At 40.3% G+C, this 16511-nt stretch overlaps 1 protein-coding gene across 1 annotated transcript in view; it reads right to left on the bottom strand.

The window, feature by feature from the left end:
- Nucleotides 1–2184: 2184 nt before the first annotated feature.
- The window catches only part of Gpnmb (glycoprotein nmb), a 29069-nt gene continuing 14742 nt past the window's right edge, over nucleotides 2185–16511 (bottom strand). Inside the window, exons 7-11 of the mRNA XM_076835363.2 lie at nucleotides 13105–13203; nucleotides 11792–11894; nucleotides 9722–9930; nucleotides 5384–5477; nucleotides 2185–4971 (exon numbers count right to left, since the gene is read on the bottom strand). Coding sequence (XP_076691478.2) covers nucleotides 4818–4971; nucleotides 5384–5477; nucleotides 9722–9930; nucleotides 11792–11894; nucleotides 13105–13203 — 659 coding nt within the window. The 3' untranslated portion in view covers nucleotides 2185–4817. The remainder of the gene's footprint in view (nucleotides 4972–5383; nucleotides 5478–9721; nucleotides 9931–11791; nucleotides 11895–13104; nucleotides 13204–16511) is intronic.

The following is a 16511-nucleotide window of genomic DNA, read 5'->3' as shown; positions in this document are numbered from 1 at the left end:
CAAAGAGGGCAACAATGTTTATAAAAATTTCAGGAGTGTTTAAAATGAGAGACACTTATAAAATTTCCTAAGGAATAAGGAATTCCAAGAATAATTTATTACCTACACATACAACTTTCTTTGGAAGTTCCCATTCTCATCAAACATTAATCAAGCCATCCCACTATCTTTTATTTTCTCCATTTTACAGATAGTGATTCAGAGGAAGTTAAATGACTAGTTGCCAGGGTCACTTGGACAATATAAATCTAAATAATTTACTATTTCATCCTTCTTTGCTGCCGTTTGTTAGACTGAAATTGAGGGAGGTTTGATGAGGATTTCGACCTTCTTCCTTGGTGACCATATATTTGCTGCTCTTTGCTTCCCCCTATTGATAGGAGAAGGGAAGAGCAGATGGCAAGACTAATTGCTCAAATCAAATTTTAAAAAACTGCCTGAGGACCAGCAGTATCACAATCGCCTGGGAACTTGTAAGACATCCAAATTATGGGACCCATCCTGTTAGAGTCTGTAAACAAGTCTGGATGGCGCCTGGCAAAATACCAGAGGGAGTGGTTTGTAAAGTAACAAAAGCGAACCATTAAGTGTGGAGATTCCTGATTGGTTGACTGCTGTATCTAGTTTATGCTAATTAAGATAAGCTGTGCAAAATGTATAAATACCTCTGTTATCCTACAATAAACGGCTCCTATTTCTGCTGTATCAACTACAGAAGTTGTTCGTCACCCCCCCGGTTATTCTGCTGCAGCCGGACTGCGGCAGATGGTGGCCCGTTATGGGGAGCCCCGGGACACTCGGGGGTAAGTGACGAAAAAAGCTGCCCGTCCATAGATAGGACGGGAGCAATCTGCTCGTCCCTAGGCAGATAGGGCGAGAGGAAAAATGGCCATTTCGAGAAAATGGAGAAGATTGATACAGTATGTTTGTGGCTTGTTTTGTCTTGAAATGTTGTATTGTCTTTGTGATGAAAATATGGAAGGGGTGAGAAGTAAATTGATAAGAGAAAAAGGCACCCCAGTGGAACCAAGAATAGTTAGAGCATGTGTTGATAAAAGCCCAGAAACTCTAGTCAGAAAGAAAAAGAAAGTTCAGAAGAAGAAGGATTATCAGGAAAAAAGTTGCAGCAAAAGGCTATTACTGAATACTTTTCGATACCGGAGGGTGCGTGAATCGACAAGGCGGCTGCCACCTGCCCAAGCCGATCATGGCGCAGCAAGAATTTTCCAAGCGGCAGTTGCGGGCTCTTCTCTGCCCCCCTGCCCTGGGGAGCGGAACGCCACTGTGAGCCCAAATGTAGACCTGACCTGGAGGCACAGTCTCGCAGGCTCTTGCTCCCTGTGCCCGGAAGCAGTTTGAGTCTGGGACTCTTCCCAGGGCCATCTGGGGCTGCCCGGGATGCTACAGCTGGCAGAAGACGCTAGCTACTGGCGTCCCTGAAGTTTGATCATTTCCAAGGCCAGTAACTACAATGGGTCTCCCACACCTGGAGGCTGATGAGTAATGAGTACTATTAAGGCTAATTTCAAATGTAAAAAACCTTGAAATAATGTACTAAATTGTTCAGAAGTTTGTTTTCTTAGTGAAATGCTACAGGATTTTCTTTAGCCATCCGGAGTTCCTGCCTTTGTCCCAGTGCCGGTGAAAACAAAGGTGAAAGAATTTACAGTGTTGCTGAGAACCTGAGGAAACTTCAGCTGAGAACCCGACGAGACTTCGAGACTTCGGAGCTGTTGCTGTTTCTGCTGCTACAACTTAAGCTAGCTGCCTGCAGAACTTACCTGGACTGTGATTTACCTGGATTGTGAGTTAATCTATTGAGACACTGCTTTATCTGGACTGAGACAACAAACGGTAATCTACAACAAATTGTAACTCGGTATTTTTGCTAACGGTGTCATTGCTGGTATAATTTTTCCAAGGGCTTCTTGCATGGAGCCATCAATTAGCTTGGAATTGTAACATTTTGTATCCTCCCTTTCTGTTTCTAGCAGGTTATTTATGGTGTTTGTGTAAAAACCACTATGGTCGTTATTTAAATTAAACAAAAGGGGGATATCCCCGTACGGGCCACCATCTGCCGAGGGGTGGACGAATAACTTGTGTAGATTGATGCAGCAGGAGTGGAAGCCGTTTATTGTAGGATAACAGAGGTATTTATACATTTTGCACAGCTTATCTTAATTAGCATAAACTAGATACAGCAGTCAACCAATCAGGAATCTCCACACTTAATGGCTCGCTTTTGTTACTTTACAAACCACTCCCTCTGGCATTTTGCCAGGCACCATCCAGACTTGTTTACAGACTCTAACACCATCCCACAACACTGAACTAAAAACCCTTGGGGTGGACTCAGAAATCTCTGTTTCAACATAGCTCCAGGTGATTCTGCTGCAAATTGAAATTACTTTTCTGCTTAAGGTACTAATGTCTTGGCCTTTAATCACAAAAATGATAAAGCCTCTCTGCACTGCTTCTGTACCTAGGCCTCACACAGAGTATATACTACTGGGCCATACACAAAGTACTTTTATTCTTGCAGATGGATTTTCAGCAGCTCTGAAGTCAGGAAGAAACTTCATACTCACTTTATAGATGAGGAGACAGAGAGGGAAGGCTCAAGCAAGGTCAAATAACACATTTGGATTTACTCAGCTTTGAGTGGTAGGACTGGGTTCAAATTCAAGTTGTATTTTTTATATCTACATCCAGGACTACTTCAGTTATCTCTAGCATATCTTCTGACATTTGGTGCCAGATAATTCTTCATTGGGGGGACTGTCCTATGGATGGATATTTAACAGTATCTCTGGCCTTACCCACTAGATGCCAGTAGCACCCCGCCCCAGTTGTAACAACTACAAATATCTCTAAACATTGCCAATGTCCCCTGGCAAGAGAAAAAAATCATCCCTGGTTGACAACCATTGCCCTACAGTCTTTACACAAATGAGTAGAACTCTCACAATTCCTGCTGACCAATTTTTGCATACTTTGGAGGTGATTTCTGAAAAAAAAAAGTTCAGGAATCCAAGGGAACTAGGCTAAATGTTGGTCTCCACAATACCTTTACTATCTTTTAAGAAAATTAACATTAATTCTGTAATACCATATGGCATCCAGGGTGCATTCATATCTCTCCAGTTATCCCCCAAATCTTTCGGAGCTGCTTTCCCCCTCCTAAGCCAGGATCCAATCTAGATTCTCAGATTGCATTTGGCTGCTGTCTATTTAGGCTCTGTTAGTGCAGAACAGGTAAACTATGTCCATGGACTAAAGCTGGTGTACCACTTTTTTTCATAAATAGGTTTTTGCTGGAACTCAGCCATGCTCTTTCATTTATGCAATATCTCTGGCTGTTTTCATAATACAATGGTAGAGTTGAATAACTGTGACAGAGACTGTATAGACCACAAAGTCTAAAATATTTGCTAGCTGGACCTTTACAGGAAAAGTTTGCCAAACTGTTACATAAGTATTCTATTTTCTGTCTTTATTTTTAATATGTTACTGACTATTCAGAGTCCACAAAAATTGCTTATAGAAAGTCTCTTTTTAATTATTATTAATTTTTGCAGTGTTGGGTATCGACCCAGGGCCTCATGCATGCTTTGCAAGCATTCTATTATTGAGCTATACCCCAGCCCTGATCTCTTATTTTAGATTGGTTGTTTAAATCCATGTATATATTAAAACTTTAAATTGAGGGCTGGGGTTGTGACTCAGTGGTAGAGTGAGACACTGGCTTTGATTCTCAGCACCACATATAAATGAATAAATAAAATAAAGGTCCAATAACAACTTAAATATTTTTAAAAACCTTTTAATTGAAATTTAATATATATATATATATTAGAAAATATGAGATTCAGTTAGTAATACTTTGGGGTGATGATAGAGAGCTTTTTATCTGTCAAAAACTATAAATGAAATTGAAAGGCAATTACAATACCAAGGCCTTGACTCTTCCCACAATTTATTTTTTAAGAAAGATAAAATTAATGTTATGTCTAACATATGACAGATAATTTCAGATATAAATGGAGATTAAATACTCACTGATCAAGTTTCCATATCATTTAAACAGAGAAACTGGTAGGAAAACTAGAAGTCTCCTTTGAAAATCATAACATGTTTCCAAATATGTGCACAGAAATGTACATACATATGCATATGTGTGTATATATATATAAAATTTCTCTAGGTACAGGGTCATGTGCCTAGCACCATATCTAGTACATAGAAAGCACTAAATGTATGTCTGTGGGATAAATGAATGAATAATATTCCTTCCTTCAGCTAGGCAGGCAGGTTGTCATCAAAATACAATACTCACACCTATTTATTAGATTATTATTATTTTCTGAGTATAACAAGCATGTACATCATATGAAAGTCTTGGACCTTATTTTTCTGTCAGGATCTCATGCATATTCAACAAAATAGAATTCAGTTAGCTTGGAACATAATCTTCAGACTAGGAATACTTTGGTTTTATGCACATAGGTAAATGGAGAGCTAGAAAGTACCCAGCCTCCCCTTCTAGTTAACCTGGGTCAGATTTTAATGAACAGTCTCTTCTACAAATAACCTAAGACATTCTATGTAAATCCTAGCAAATAATGAAAGGAAGCGCTGCTAAGTTTTTTACCACTTCTCTAAAGTGTCATTAAGATATAAAAAACCCCACCCCAATCATGATATATATATTTTACAATAATCTTTAGGAAAAAAGAGTTAATAGTCATTCACTCCCATGCAGCTTACATAGATGGCACTGAGGTGGGCTCTCAGTCAGAAATTAGGCTGAAGATCTAAAGGGTTCCTGGTTGGTTCTTGAGAAGTGGATCCTTCTCCTGGTTTCCCTGGAAAAAGCCCGCCTTTGTGTGGTGGAGGAAACCATGCAGGCCTCTGCCTTTGACCACGTTCCCAGGACGATTTTCTATTGGCTTGTATTCCTTATGTTTTCTGAAAATGATGTGTTGGACAGTGGTTAAATAAAGCTTGTCAGCTAAAATACATTACTTTCTACGATCTTTTTCTTGCCAGGTACAAAAAGGCTAATTCCATTTCATCTAATGTATGACTTGTCATTTTATGAAAATAGTTATTTTTCTCTTCATGCGAGAAATGTGCCTGCTTACTATGACTTGAGATTACATGTTAAACATTACATAGATGTAACATTATGGACATCTGGTAGCACTTGTAGGTTTTTAAAATAAACCACAGCAAAATTAACAGGCCATTTGGTATTCAGGGTTCCGTGGGAGATTTTTTTTCTCATACACAAATGTTTGAAAGGAAAAAGAAAAGGAAATGGCACATTTCTTCTGACAATGTAACGTAGAGATTTAAAGTGTTAGAACCCAAAACTTACTTGTACACCAAGATGGCGACCACAGCAACAAATAGGGTCAGGCAGCCAACAGAGATCAGGACACCACTCGCTGTTCCTAAAGGGGAGGCTGGGTCTTAAACAGAAGCAGGACCATATTAGTTACATCTTTCACTTACAGGACATGCTACTTGTAATGCCATTAAATAAATGAGGAAGGGAGCTATCACGGAAGATGTATGGCTCCCTCTAGGCTCTTGGTAATCTTTTCCATTAAATAATACATAGTCTTTGGGTCAGCTTATCTTCCATTTAGAGAATGAGTTATTGTGTCTGGAACACTGTGTTAAAGGCTCAGAGAAAGCGATGTCATGGCCTGGGGACACCTGCTCAAGTCTCTGCTGAGCAGCACCCAGGTGGTGAAGGGCTCCAGTGATCCACTGTTCCTGCCTCTGACCTCATTTCCCACCATCTACCTTCAGGCTTTGAACATAGCCTGAAGGTAGATGGTGGGAAATGACCGGTTACCCCCACCGAGGCAGGAACAGTGGCTCACTCGGAAGTCCCTCATACACGCTGCCTCCCTTAGGTGATGCTGAGGCTACTCTGCTTGCCTCTCTTCCTGAGGACTCTATTGCCGTTAATTCTTTACATATATTTCCCTCCTAACGTGACAAAAGACGTCAACCAGGCCATGCTTCTAAACTGCCTGTGGCTGCCCCAGCACACAGAATACAACCAGACCCTGACATGAACCCTGAGGATCTACGTGGGCCTCTCCTTGTGATTCGGGTCCCTCTCATAGGAGGCCCTTCACTGAGAAGGTGCCCCTGAGTGGGTAGGACGTCTTCTCACCTCCTGATCTAGATAGCCAACCTCTGCCCTCCCCTCCATCCTCCATGCTCCTGCTCTCCATTCCCAGGCTTGGTTGCGTTTTCCTCATAATACTCTCTTGCTTATTTGTTTGACTGTCTTAAATAAGGAAAAGGCTCTTGGCCCGAGGCTGTTCAAGTATTCTTAGTTCCCACTTAACAAAGGAAGCTTAGAGGGTAAGCCACATCACTGAAACCTAATGTAGGAGAATGTAATCAACTGTCCAGTTGCAGCCAATCACAGGCAGCTCTAAAGAACTGCTGGAGCCATTTAGGTGATTTCTCTGCTCAGTGTCCTGGTTGGCCTCTAAAAAAGCTCACTGCTGGGCCTGGGTATGACTTAGTGCTAGTGTTCTTGCCTAGCTTGCATGAGGCCCTGGGTTCAATCTCCAGCACTGCAAAAAAGCTCACTGTTTACTAGGGTGCCACTGTGCCTGCCTGTAATTCCAGCAAATCAGGAGATTGGGGCAGGAGGACCAATCTCAACAGCTTTGTGAGACCCTGCCTCAAAATGAAAAAAGTAAAAAGGGCTGGGGATGTGGCTTATGTCTCTGGGTTCAATCTCCAATGCTTAATAATAATAAACCCCAGTGCCAAAAAACCAAAACCCTCAGTGGTAGTGGTGGGAGTTCTCTCAAACTTTTCTGGCTCTGAGTGTTGCTTAATTCAGTGTTTAAATAAATGGTTAAATGTCATGTTTTAAAAAAAAAAATTGTTTTTGTAACGTTTGTCACAGCTAAGAAAATCAGGGACTTTTATTTTGTCTTGCTCCTGTATCTAGAATTTTATCTTGTGCACAGAACTGTGCTGGGTCTGAAGTAGATGCTTAATGATTATTTGTTGAAATATGCTCCATGAATGTTCATTGGATCAATCAATAAAAATAATTTGGGCCAAAAGTCCATGAATTTGCTTTTGAGCCATGATTTATTTCTGATAATCTGACTTTGAAACTCTAATTATCAAGCTGTAATACCTAATGGATTAAAAAATTTCCTCCTGAGCTTCCTTTATTTATTTTCTTTTGATGCTGGGGATGGAGCCCAGGGCCTCACACATGCTGGGCATCCCCTGTCCCCTTTACTCTGTTTTTGAAAATGGCTTAAGTCACACCCGGCATGATCTCTCACTATAGGAACAGTGAGAAAAGCTAATATCTAAACATGTAATCCACACAAGAGATCAGCAGTCTGCCAGCACCGAAGGTTAGTAGATTGAGTTATGATTCTAGAGGTAGTTCCAAGGAGCTACCTAGAGGAAAAACCTCAGCAGCTCCCAGAGGTGACTGCACTGAAAATCCACAGTCCTGGCTGCTTCGTTGCCACCCCCCCCACACCAGCTCTTTACCCAGTCTCCAACCCATCCTACCCTGCAGGAAGCAGGACACCTTTGTATCTTTGTTTTTGTTCTTAAATCTGCACCTTGAATCTCACTAACAATAACTCATACTAACTGCCAAGAACTGTCTGCATAACAACATTTTGGTCAACGATGGACCACATATACAATGGTGGTCCCATGATACACCAATCAAAATGAAAATTTATGTCACCCAGTGACGTTGTAGCCATCATAATGTCATACTGCAAAGCAGTACTCACAGTCTGTGGTGATGCTGGTGCAAACAAAGCTGCTGCCCAGATAGTTGTATAAAAGTTAGCACACGTGATTATATATAGCACATAATATTTGATAATGATAATGATAATAATTATGTTACTGATATATGTAATCCTATACTTTACTATGCTTTCTGTTGTTATTTTAGAATGTGTGCCTTCTACTTATTAAAAGAAAAAAGTTTACCAAGAATCAATGTTTCATATTATGCTGGCAGCACCTCATCTATCTGGTTAATAATAATAATAATAATAATAATAATAATAATAATAATAATAATAATATATTAGTTGTAGATTCTTATTTTTTTAATTTTTAATTGTAGTTGAACCCAATACCTTTATTTTTATTTATTTTTATGTGGTGCTGAGAATAGAACCCAGTGCCTCACACATGCCAGGCAAGCACTTTACCACTGAGCCACAACCCAGGCCCTCATCTATCTGTTTTAACCACATAGCTTGATGGTATCAAGAGGCCAGTGGAGTGATTGACCTCTGCCATCTAGGGTTTGTCAAAATGCATGGCAGGATGTTTCCACAATGACAAAATTGCCCAATGATGAGTTTCTCAGAATGTGTTCCTTTCATCAAAAGACATATAGTTGTATGTGAATGATTTCTTAGACTTTTCTTTCCAGTGAAGTTAAAGCTGCCCTTTATATGATTAATGAATAAGGATATAAGTACATTTTAGTTTATCCAAAGGAGTTGCAAGTCATTAGATTGTACCTGAAAATACTCAAATTAAGTAGTAGTGTACAACTACTCTTTCCTGGCCCTTCCACCAAAGAGCACTTCTCTTAAGACATAAAGAAGTTAGGGGGCTGGGGATGTGGCTCAAGCGGTAATGCGTTTGCCTGGCATGCACGGGGCGCTGGGTTCGATCCTCAGCACCACATAAAATAAAATAAAGATGTTGTGTCCACTGAAAACTAAAAAATAAATATTAAAAAAATTCTTTCTCTCTCTCTCTCTTAAAAAAATTATATATATAAAAAAGAAGTCATACCACAAAGTCAGCTCCAACTGAGATTCAGTTAGGGCCACTAGGCAGAGCATTAATTTGGAGACTGGGGAAAATAGGGTACTACCAGTAAATACAAATTTCTAATGAAATTCTTTTTCTTTTTAAATATTTTTTTGTTGTCAATGGACCTTCATTTTATTTTTTTATATGCGATGCTAAGAATGGAACCCAGTGTCTCACACATACTAGGCAAGCGCTCTACCACTGAGCTACCACTCCTGCCCCATCTAATGTAACTCTTTAGTCTATTTTGTGACATTTTACCTCTTCAAGAATGAGGAGGGCCAAGAGTAGTTTTTCTGGCAAACATCTCAAGGGCAGGCAAGTTGGTGTGTTACTGTCAGTGTAATGCTTGGTAGATTGGGGGAAGGGAGAAGACACATGCCAAGTAAGAAGGGAGTTGGGGGTCCACTGCGTTTCTCATTCTCTTAGTTTCATATCTGCCCAGGTTGACCCTCATGGAAATGTGATTTTAGCCTCTCCTTTCTTATCATTCCGCTGGAGAGCATCGTTACTTTTTGATCCTGGCCTTTACATTTTCCTCTTGAAATACAAATCTATTCAAGCATGCAGTGATCATATTCCATTATTACTCATCCATGGTCAACAGCTGATTTTTTTTTCATCAAAAGGCTTTTCTTTGGCCACTATTTCATAGAGTCTCTCTTTCTCTCATCACTTTCCTAAGTAGATTTGTGGTTCTATTTTAATGCCAGTTCTCAAATCCTTATTAACCAGAGCTCAATAAATTTTGCACTGAAATAAAATTAAACATTGTCAGCAAAGCCCTCAATGGCTTTACTATTGGACACTTTACTTACAATGTGAAATGCTCATAGAACCCTTACACACACCTCACCTTTGCCAGGGATGGAGATTAAGGTGCTTGTGAGGGCCAGACTTGTGTCATCACCCAGAGTGAAGTTTACACAGTATGTTCCGGACCCACTGAAGGCTCTTCTCACAGTCAACAGGCAGGTTTCCTCTGCATCCACGGGGCTACAGATTATGTTCTGGGCAATTTGGCAGGTGGGGTCAGAAATGACAGTACAGACCTCGGTAGGGATGCTGTGACGTGGGAGGGAGGACACACAGATCACAGAGGGTGGAGAGAGGAATGTAATGTCAGTTTTTCACAGAGAATAATAATAAAAAAAGCATTATGTTTCTGTAAAATTGAACTCCATCTTGTTCTTACCCAAATCATCTGATGTTGAATTGTCATGCCTGGTTTACTCTTGAATAAACCTGGGGAATTTGCTACCATTTCCTCTGCATTCTCAGAAAAGTGAGATTCAGAGGACAGAGGAGGAAGAGATGATGTTTCCCAAGGCAAGGGACTATGGAAAATATGTGAAGCCCTATTCATTCCCTCTGCATTCTGGCTCCCTGGAAAGTCTAAAGGTGCCCATGGCTTAGGTGTTAGGCAAAGATATTATTAGATGTTGGAGTGGGCCCTGTCTTGGTCCAGTAACACACCATGCAGGATTTGCTATGTGCAAGGAGCTGGGTTTATTTATTTATTTATTTATTTATTTAAATTTTTATTGTTGGTTGTTCAAAACATTACATAGTTCTTGATATATCATATTTCACACTTTGATTCAAGTGGGTTATGAACTCCCATTTTTACCCCGTATACAGATTGCAGACTCACATCAGTTACACTTCCATTGATTTACATATTGCCATACTAGTGTCTGTTGTATTCTGCTGCCTTTCCTATCCTCTACTATCCCCCCTCCCTCCCCTCCCCTCCCCTTCCCTCTTCTCTCTCTACCCGCTCTACTGTAATTCATTGAGGAGCTGGGTTTAGATACATGATATGATCTTGCTTGTCCCTCTGGGCTCAAGAAGAAAGTAATATTATCCCAGTGTAACAGGTGTCAAACCAGTTTAGGGAGGGGAAATAACTAGTCCAAGGTCATACAAACAGTTCATTTTACTCATCTCCCCAAGCCAGAGACCTTCTTAGTTATATTCCGTCCTACCAAATGAGGTCACATCTTTATACTATTCCATTCTCTGGATTACTTTCTATATTTAGACACATCCATATTTTTATTAGCTAAATTATATACATGTAAATTAGTTGATTTGTCAAGATATATTTAATTAATTGATATATTTTGTACTAATTTATATGTATTTTATTGTATATAGTCATGACCAAATCATAGGAAATCAAATTATGTTAGAAAAAAGCTTTGTAAGTTGTATAGAGAGGATTATCACATGACAGTTTCACATTGGCTTCCACCCACTAGGAATGGCCCCGGGGAGCTGAAGACCAATCAGCTCTGAGCCAGACCTGTGGCTGCTAGCCCAGCTCTGCTGGGTACCACTGTGGATTTTGTGGGTGAGCTCTGTGATCGCTGTGTGCCTCACGCACCTCTGGTCAGATGGAGAGACTTGTGATTGTTGTGAGGATTTAATATGAGAAGATGTAAGCACTGAGAACATGAATAAGTATTAGTTGCTATAATTATTATTCAACCATTAACAGTTAAAGGTAGTGAGCATTTCTCTACTCTTAACAAACTAAGTATGTGCTTCAGAGCACCTTCTGTGGCACTTCATAATCCTTTCTCATTTGGGTTTCTAATAAATAGGAATTTATTCATTTATTTACTTACTTACTTTTTCAGTACTGAGGATTGAATCCAGGGGTATTCCCCAATTATCTATCTATCTATGTAATTTTTTAAAAAATAATTTGAGACAGGGTCTTGCTAAATTGACCAGCCTGGCCTTGAACTTGTGATCCTTCTGCCTCAACCTCCTGAGTTGCTGAGATTACAGGTGTGTGACACTGTGCCCAGCAATAAATGGTAGTTTTACATTAGAGAGAACGATTGGCAGTCCAGGCCTCTGTTCAGACCCAGGGTCTTTGTTCTGACCCATCCCTCCAATAGAGACATGTACTTACGTCCCTTTGCAGGTCACAACAAAGTCCATCAGGGAGTTGTCAGGTTTTGGTCTGGGCATCGGGGCATCTGCTATTTGGATGATGTTAACCTCTAGGATTCCCTCTAGCAAAAGAACCACCATACAAAAGCACATCAAAATACAACAAAAAGAAAACAACCGCTCTGCTGTAGACTGTTTGTGTCCCCTCAACTTCTTATATTGAAATCCTAGCCAAGGGGGAGGTGTTAGGAGGCAAGGCCTTAGATAGGTGATGGGATAGTGCCTTTATATAGAGACTCCAAAGAGTTCCCTTGCCCCTTCTTCCATGTAAGGACCCAACAAAAAGATGGCCATCCATGAAGTGGGCCTTCACCAGACACCAAATCTGCCAGTGCTTTGTGATCTTGGACTTCCAGCCTCCAGAACTGTGAGAAATACATAAGCCACTTATGTATGGTACTCTACTATGGAGGCCTGAATGGACTAAGAAACACCCCTTAGTGAGAAGGAATGATGAAAGGAAGAAAGAAAGAAAGAGGAAGGAAGGAAGAAAGGAAGGAAGGAAGGAAGGAAGGAAGGAAGGAAGGAAGGAAGGAAGGAAGGAAGGAAGGAAAAAGAAAAGGAAAAATAGAGACAGTCTTCTTGCCAACCGAAACACACCAGATCATAGTTTTGGATGCATGTCCATGAAGCATTTCCTAAATTACAATGAACAGTTCTCTGTCCAATCTAGATTCTTATTTCTAGAACCTATTAGAAAGCACAACCTCTCTGGGCAGATGTTTTAGAAAAAGGTGACCCCTGGGCTGATGCAGCCCCACATCATGTGAGGCCAGCTCCCAGGCAGAGGTGGCTTAGCCCAGGATGCACAGGCTGGGCTTTGGTCCCCACCTGTCTACTTTGCTGGATGCCTTATGCCTTGGAAGCAGTGTCCAAAGTACACAGTCATGGGTGGCTGGTCATTCCCCCTTTTCACTTAAGAAGGAGGACATTGTGAAAAGCAGACAGAAGAAGAGAGTAGAAGTTGTGGCAACTCTATCTTGGCCCTGCTTCACCCCTATTTATTCAGATTACTGGGATGCACACGTGGAGTTTAGATCCAGGACAGCTCCTTATCATATGGGCTACACAGGGCTCACTTCCATAGGATGTCTAAGGAAGGCCAGGGTGAGCAGGAGGGAAACTAGGAGAGCATTTGTTCATGCAACTGTGGCATCACCTTGAACACAGTGGGGTGTCCCTGCTCCCCACCTCTACCCTTCTAGAGAAAGCAAAATGAATGGGTGAGCTTGGTAGACTCTGGCATCCTTCCCCACTGGCCTTCAGCCTTACCTACAATGGTGAGGGTGGCTCTAAAGTGACCGTATCTGTTAATCTGGCAGTTTCCATTGGGAGTCTCGCTCATCTCCAGGGAGTTGTCACCAGCAGGCACTGAAGTGTTTGAATAATAAGATTTTAAAACACTTGCTAAGAATGTAACAGATGTACATGACAGAAATGAAGATTATTTTTTAATATACATACTTTTATTTGTTCTAATTAGTTATACATGACAGTAAAATGCATTTTGACACATCATATATAAGTGGAGTATAACTTCTCATTTGTCTGGTTGTACAAGATGTAGAGTTACACAGGTCCTGCAATCATATATGCACATGGGGTAATAATGTCTGATTTATTCTACTATCATTCCTACCCCTATTCTCCCTCTCCTTCTTCACTCTACCCCTATTCTCCCCAGCTCCCTTGTGTGTTCTCCCCAGCCCCTTATTGTGAGTTAACATCTGTGTACCAGGGAAAACATTCAGCCTTTGGATATAACTGAAAATTTAAACATTTATCTATATGCTATTTTGAAAAAAAAATTAAGAATTGCACACTTAAATTGATGCAGAAATTTGAACTAAATGTATAAAGATTCATACAGATGTGAGGGCTATAAGGTATTATAATTATTAAATTATGTAAATAAACATAATCCCCAACCCCCATTTTTGGTAGTGCTAGGGGTGGAACCCAGGATTCTTGCCCATGGCAGGCAAGCCCTTTATCACTGAATTATACCCCAAGCCCCAAACACAATCCTATATCTTGTTTAAACTCAGGAAGCAAATGAAAAGTTGAAGCCATATTAAAATGTGTGATACAAGCTGGGCACGGTGGTGCACTCCTGTAATCTCAGCGGCTTGGGAGGCTGAGGCAGGAGGATCTTGAGTTCAAAGCCAGCCTCAGCAGCAGTAAGGCACTAAGCAACTCAGTGAGACCCTGTCTCTAAAGAAAATAAAAAATAGGACTGGGGATGTGGCTCAGTGGTCGAGTGCACTGAGTTAAATGCCTAATACCAATAATAATAATAATAAAAATTTAAAAAAATCTGTGATATAGGATTACAGTGAAATAAAGCAGGTCATGATAGATGAAGTCACATTTGAATTTGGGAGGCAAGCATTCTGGGCCGAAATTCTAGCACCACTCATTTTTAGCTGTTTGAAACCAAGGTCACCTAGCTTAACTTTGCTCTATCTGCTTATATATAAAACAGGAATAAAAATTATACCCTCCCAGGGTCGAACCATGAAACTTAAATGAAATAAGATATATAAAACCTGCTTCTCATATGGCTGCCCCATAGGAAATATTTAAATATCAGTTCTCTAGTTCTCATAATATGGAAAAAAGTACTTTTCTCTCTGTTTGGATGACTCACAGTTCCAAAGGATCCATTTTAAGAATCTTACTGTGATGAAAATTATGGGAAAAAAAAAGAGAAGAGAATGTAAGACATGAATAAGTTTTGAGTATAATTAGAACAAAGACTCTAATGTCATACTAGTTATAATTTTAAAGGTGTTTGCCACTCTTTGAACAAGATAAAAAGACTAGAAAGGAAATATGGTGCTGAAAATATGCCCCTATAATCTCTTTTTATTGATTTATTTTTTTGTGGTGCTGGGGCTTGAACCCCTGGTCCACATCCTCAGCCTTTCTTTTTAGTTTCATTCCATTGAAATGCACGAATCTTGGGGAAGGACATCAAAGCTTCCTAGGAGCCCCTTATCTGGCTTCATGACATGTAAGGATGAAGCCAGTTGGGCGATTTCTCCAGGGCTTCTGTGACTGTGGGTGGCATGCCCTGTGACTCTCTTGTGCCTGGAAAGGGCTTCTCAGAGATGTTCTCAGCACATTTCCAGAAACTAGTGCTTCATGACAGTTGGGAAATGCCTGCTGCTTAGTGGATCTTAGGTCCTGGCACTGCAGTGGATTATCAGGACAGGCTGTTGCAGGCTCTTGGGAATGTCCCTTGAGTTTCACAGTGGTCATTTGGAAGTGACTGCAGGATATTCAGTCTCTCCCAAGACTAAGCTGATATGCTTTATAGAAATAGTTTTGTTTGTGCAGGACATTTAAGATCACTAGTTCTTCCCCAGAAAACAACAAAATTCCTTCTTCTGAGGTTCTTGGCAGGCAGAATTTAGAGCATAGAACCATGACCTTGTCGTATTTTAAAACAAAATTTCTTTTTAAAAAAGACCAAATAATAAGATTCAGTCATTCTACCTTATGCAGAGAGTTTATAAAATGCACATGGAGTTTTATAGATATTATATCCACAAAGTCAAGGTATGATTAAAGGGTTGATAAAAAGAAATGAACACTTTAAAAGATGGAAAAGAAGGCACATTTTATCCTTAATTCAGTATTTATGTCCCTGTTACCCAGAGAATGGTAGAATGGGAGGTAAAGATCTTGATTTTTTTTCATACCAGGGATTGAACTCAAGGATACTCAACCACTGAAACATCCCCAGCCCCTTTTGATATTTTATTTAGAGAAGGGTCTCACTGAGTTATTTAGGGCTTTGGTAAGTTGCTGAGGCTGGCTTTGAACTCATGATCCTCCTATCTCAGCCTTTTGAGCTGCTGGGATTACAGGTATGTGCCATCACACCCGGTTTGATTCTTTATGTAAGTCTAATATGATAGGATATGGTATATATGTATACATGTGAATATATATCAGAACATGTGTATGGTATCTATTCAGATCCTTACATATATCCTGATACATATACCACACATATTATATTACACTGATCAGCATCAGTCTTACAAGGATTGCTTTAGATTTTTTTACAAAAGTCTGAAAAATGGCCAGGCGTAGTGGCTCATGTTTGTAATCCCAGCAGGTTGGGAGGCTGAGGCAGGAGACTCGTGAGTTCAAAGTCAGCATCAGCAATTTAGCAAAACCTTATCTTAATATAAAACATAGAAAAGGGTTCTGCAGATAAGCATCCCTGGGTTTAATCACTGGTACCCTCTCCCCCCAAAAATCTGAAAAATGAACAAGAGCACTGTCAGCTAAGGAAAGAGCTTTCTGTGACAAAAATAGTGCACACACACACCTGCCCCATGATTTAATCAGCTAACGTCATCACTTCTTCAACTCTGTAACCATCTCATGACTGTGGTTGCACTTGGTTTCTGTTTTGGGCTGTTTTTCTTTTTTCCATATGAAGCCCCTTGCTAAAGCAGGGGGTGCAACATTTTTGGACAAATAATAATATAATGCTCAATAATCCAAGCCCATTAATTTGAGAGCACAGTTAGAATTGTTCTCTGGGAAAAAAATTCCATTTGTTTATTTATTTATTTGCACTGCGTGAATACAGGACCTTACCCTTGCTAGAAACACACCACCGTCACTGAGCTACATCCCCCACCCTTAGAAGAAAAGAC

This window comes from Callospermophilus lateralis, chromosome 1 (genome assembly GCF_048772815.1).
Source record: "Callospermophilus lateralis isolate mCalLat2 chromosome 1, mCalLat2.hap1, whole genome shotgun sequence".
Lineage (NCBI taxonomy): Eukaryota > Metazoa > Chordata > Mammalia > Rodentia > Sciuridae > Callospermophilus > Callospermophilus lateralis.
Note: the sequence above shows the minus strand (reverse complement) of the source record. Positions and strands in the feature narration are given on the sequence as shown.